Source organism: Engraulis encrasicolus, chromosome 24 (genome assembly GCF_034702125.1).
Source record: "Engraulis encrasicolus isolate BLACKSEA-1 chromosome 24, IST_EnEncr_1.0, whole genome shotgun sequence".
In the NCBI taxonomy this organism is placed as follows: Eukaryota; Metazoa; Chordata; class Actinopteri; order Clupeiformes; family Engraulidae; genus Engraulis; species Engraulis encrasicolus.
Window position 1 is genome coordinate 43,828,286 of NC_085880.1, and position 5,000 is coordinate 43,833,285.

The 5,000-nt window shown below is 44.4% G+C and overlaps 1 protein-coding gene across 1 annotated transcript in view; it reads left to right on the forward strand.

The window, feature by feature from the left end:
* LOC134441358 (CUB and sushi domain-containing protein 1-like) overlaps positions 1-5,000 on the forward strand; it is a 617,842-nt gene that overhangs the window by 455,076 nt on the left and 157,766 nt on the right. Inside the window, exons 29-30 of the mRNA XM_063191634.1 lie at positions 695-833; positions 2,129-2,316. Of these exons, the coding sequence (XP_063047704.1) occupies positions 695-833; positions 2,129-2,316 (327 nt within the window). The remainder of the gene's footprint in view (positions 1-694; positions 834-2,128; positions 2,317-5,000) is intronic.

The following is a 5,000-nucleotide window of genomic DNA, read 5'->3' on the forward strand; positions in this document are numbered from 1 at the left end:
GCTCAGCTCACCGATGCCCCTCTCACTCTTGCACCAACAGCTACCTGTGGAGGGAAAAATAGAGAAGTACCTTACAGTGCACAAATAGCCCACACTTTTGTTTACACAAAAACTGAGGTTTTTCCTCTGAAAACGAATCCTAAAAACTCTGGTTAGCGTTTCTATATAAACAGAGAAAAACACTTGACACTTGATTGGCATTCTCCGTTCCGCGCACAGGCTAATGGTGTGAACAAAGATATTTTGGTTTAACGCAGGGGAAGAAAAATGTTTATCAAAATACCCAGGTATATAATGTATAAACAGCGCCTGATTCATAACAAAGGGAAAAATAGAGATGTACTGTACAGTGCAAAAATAGCCCACACCTTCTGAGGGCCCGTTTATATATACCTGGGTATTTAGATAAGGGATGATCTTTCCCTTCGTTTGTGCCCTTCGTTTGCACACAACGAAGGTTTCCCCCCTGCAAACGAATCCTAAAAACTCAAGGAAAAGTGGAGATTTTGTAGAAACTCTGGCTAGTGTTTGTATAAACAGAGAAAAACGGACACTTGAATGGCATTCTCTGTGCCGAGCACGGGCTGTTTGTTTGTCATAACCCTGTGTGTCTTGTTTGGTGAGGGATCATATTAAAGTAAGCAGATCAGCTCAGTCCACTGATGCCCCCTCTCTCTCATTCTTGCACCGACAGCTACCTGTGGAGGGAATGTGACAGGACCTGCTGGGGTAATTCTATCGCCCAACTATCCCCAGCCCTACCCGCCGGGAAAGGAATGCGACTGGCGGATAAAAGTCAATCCCGACTTTGTGATTGCTCTAATTTTCAAAAGGTACGTGTTTATGTGTGTGTGGGGGGGGGTGTCTGTGTGTGCGTGTGCGTGTGGGGTTCACTGCAAGCAGATGGGGAAAACAAATCATCAAAAATGTGAGTTGTAAAAACAGATACCAAAAAAACCCATAGTCTACTTTCTTATTTTGCTTTACTGTGTGGATAATTGGGGGATTTCACGTCGTTTTATTTGTACATCACTGACAAAAATCCTTAAGGGCCACTTGGAAATGAACAGTGAACAAATTTGTTCAGTGAAATGGCTTTTTGGCTAACACCCATGTGTGTTTTTAACCCTTTGATCGAGTCCTGCCTCCTTTTTCTTGTGACGTTGGGCACCTTGCAACTCCCCTGGAGTGCACGCAGCGGGTGGTCCCTCTGATGCTGTTCCACTCTCATATTGAGTAGTTTTTTTGGGTTCTCTTTGAGTGTGTCTCCACTTCTCTTTCTATATTTTTTTCTCTATTTCTATATCTCTATTGCTCTCAATCTGTATCTGTACCGTTTTCTCTCTCACTCACTCACTCACTCACTCACTCACTCACTCACTCACTCACTCACTCACTCACTCACTCACACTTTTTTTCTTTTCTTTCTTTCTTTCTTTCTTTCTTTCTTTCTTTCTTTCTTTCTTTCTTTCTTTCTTTCTTTTTCTATTTCTCTATCTATTTCTCTCTATCGGCATCTGTACCACTCACCCATTCACTCACTCACTCACTCACTCACTCACTCACTCACTCACTCACTCACTCACTCACTCACTCACTCACTCACTCACTCTTTCTTTCTTTCCTCCCTTCTTTCCTTCCTTCCTTCCTGTCTCTCTCATATTCCTCCCTCTCTTTCTCTCCATCTCGTTATGGAAACCTTTTTACACGATGTTAAGAATGACATTTTTTATTTGATTTTTCTGGGTGGAGTGTTGTTTTAACCGCATAATGTAATATGCATCTTTGTAAATAAAGGATTTTATCATTTCAATTTCTCTCCTTTCTTCCCTCCTTCCTTCCATCCTTCCTGTCTCTCTCTCTCCTATTTCCCTCCTCTCTCTCTCCCCATCTCATGATGGGAACCTTTTTGCACAATGTTAAGAATTCAATTTTCATTTTTATTTTTCTTATCCCACCTACTTCTGGGTAGAGTGTGTGTTTTAACCGCACAATGTAATATATACATAATATGTCTCTCTCTCTCTCTCTCTCTCTCTCTCTCTCTCTCTCTCTCTCTCTCTCTCTCTCTCTCTCTCTCTCTCTCTCTCTCTCTCTCTCCTCTCTCCTCCTCTCATTTCCACTCCAGCTTCAACATGGAGCCCAGTTATGACTTCCTCCACATCTACGAGGGCGAGGACTCCAACGGTCCGCTGCTCAGCAGTCTGCAGGGCAGCCAGGCGCCCGACAGGATCGAGAGCAGCGGCAACACCATCTTCCTGGCCTTCCGCAGCGACGCCTCCCTGGGGATGTCCGGCTTCGCCATCGAATACAAAGGTAAGTCACGTCCCGTGTGGCAGGTACTGTACAGCCAAAGAGAGCCCTGGGTCCTGGGGTCAAACTCCAGGGACCATTCCCTGCTTGGCCGGATTACTGCAAGGCAAGAAGGCCTGGGGCCCCCTTGGCAGATTTTTGTAACAAAATTGCGTAGATGGCGTCATAATTCCAACCCAAGAGGAGTAAAGATTTAAGATTTAATAACTCTACATAAGTTGTCAATACAGCCCAAGAGCCCTGGGCCCTGGGTCAAACTCGGACTCGGAAGCGGACCATGCCCTCGGCCAGATTAAGAGGGCCTGGAGCCCTTAGGCTGCAGGTTGCTGCAGGCCCCCGTGGAAGGAAAATTTTGTAACAAAATTGCATAGACAACGGTACAACAATTCCATACCAAGAGGAGTATTAGTAAGACTTGCAACTCTACCTGACATGGCAGACTAAGTTGTCAAGACTGCATCTTCTTACATTTCTTCAATTATATTGACTCCCCCCCACATTGATCCATTGTTTTGAATAGCACAAATATATACAGTATACCCACTTCGAAAAATGCTCAAATATACAGTATACCCACCATAAAAAAGTAGACTACACCACTGACCCCCCCCCCCCCCCCCCCCCCTCCCCCCTCCTCCTTTGGCCAACTGGGGGCCCCCTGACAGGTGGGGTGCCCTAGGCTGCAGCCATATCTAGCCTGTGTGTTAATCCGGCCTTGACCATGGCTGTACTGTCGTCGTTGTCTTCTTTGTTTTCTTTTTCTTCTTCTTCGTCTTCTTTTTCCTCTTCTCCTCCTCCTGCCCCTCCTCTCTCTCTCTCTCTCTCTCTGTATCTCTCTCTCCCTCTCTCCCCCACTGTCTGCCCCTCCTCTCTCTCTCTCTCTCTCTCTCTCTCTCTCTCTCTCTCTCTCCCTCTGGTCTTCATTGTGATGCCTAAGGCTGGGTTCAGATAGAGGCTCTCTTCATAGCTCCAGGCACTCGCTTATTGTTGTTGTTTTCTTTACGGCACTCACGTCACTCTCGACTGGGGACACTCTTAGTGCTTATAATGCGTCATCATCATCACATTGTTTTAGTAACACACCAGCAGAAAGCAAATAAAAGATGGTTGCAGAAGTGGTATCATAGTTTTGCTATAATAATTTATTCATTTCTTTTCTTGTAGTAAAGAAGAGTTTGTTGCATAGTTTGTTTATTTGCCCTAAGTCTGGAAGCCATATCCCATATCTTAACATTTTCATATCACAGCAGAAATACACACAGGCCCCTGCTCACATATTTTGATATGCTGGCTCTGTTCCTTGCATCTGAAAGGCAAAAAGGGCATCTCAATGTGAAGCCTGCCCGAGGCTCACCCAGATTGTGCTCTTAAACAATTCATGATGTTGAGATATTGTCAGACGAATATCCGAGGCTCATGCTCAAGTTTACATTTGTATCTTTTTCTTACTTTTAAAAGCGTTAAACGTGAAAATAAGGTACTATGTTGAATTATACAGTATCATATCTAATATCAAATACATAAAAACGCACACACGCACACACACACACACATACACACACACGCCTGTCTGCACACACATTCACCCTCCGTCACCCCTTCTGTATGTTTAATGTTACAAAGGGACCTCAGTTTCTATGTTGTGTGTTCAACTACAGCAGTGATTCTCAAAGTGTGGTCCGGGGACCACTGGTGGTCGGCGACAGAGTTCAGGTGGTCTGTGAGAGGATTTCTACACACTAGCACTGGGCTATATTTGTATCTTGATTGTAAAGCTAAACATAGCTTAGTCATAGCTCAGTCATATTTTCACCACAGTAATACAGGCTTGTAAAAGTGAATATAAAATAAGTGAGCAGTGTCAAATTACCATCCGTCAATTGTCGATTCAGACAAAGTGGTCCTCAATCCGAAAAAGTTTGAGAAACACCGCACTACAGCATCATGGGTGGCTGGATGAGCAAAATATGGGTGCTGCTAGTGCTACACTAGAGCTCTGCTGGCCCGTGATTATGTTTCCCAAGCAGGAAATGACAAAATTGTGTCCAGTGGTGTTGTGAGATGCTCAAATTGAGGCATCTCCATTTCAGAGAGAAATGAAATGGAAGATGAGGCTGGCGTAATTTGGAAATCAGATCTGGCTGGGTGGTGCTGGAAAATCGGCAGAACAAAGGAAACAGATTTGTTCTCAGGAGCTCAGCTTGGGAGTAGTTAGGGTTAGCCAATGGCTTTCAATTGCGATCCTCTCAGAAAACATTGGTAAGATTGCATGGGTAGGATAGCTGAACGCAATCACAATGTGCTGTCAATCCACCAATGCCTCCACAACACACGTCCGCACACACATACGCACGCACGCACGCACGCACGCAGGCACCCTCGCACGCACACACACACACACACACACACACACACACACACTCAACACACTCAACACATGTCCATCTTCCTGGACATATTGCCATCCTCTCCATCTTCCACCTCCACAGCCTTAGTAAGTAAGTTAAGTTTTATTTCTAAAGCACATTTATAACAGTACAAAAATGACCAAAGTGCTGTACAGAGGCTGGATAGAATAAAAATAGAATAAATAAAGCAAATAAAGCATGTTAGTAGCACACAGTACTCCAATAGACATAAAGAAAAAAAGAAAAGCATCTGCATACAGTGTACAGTTGCAGCACTGG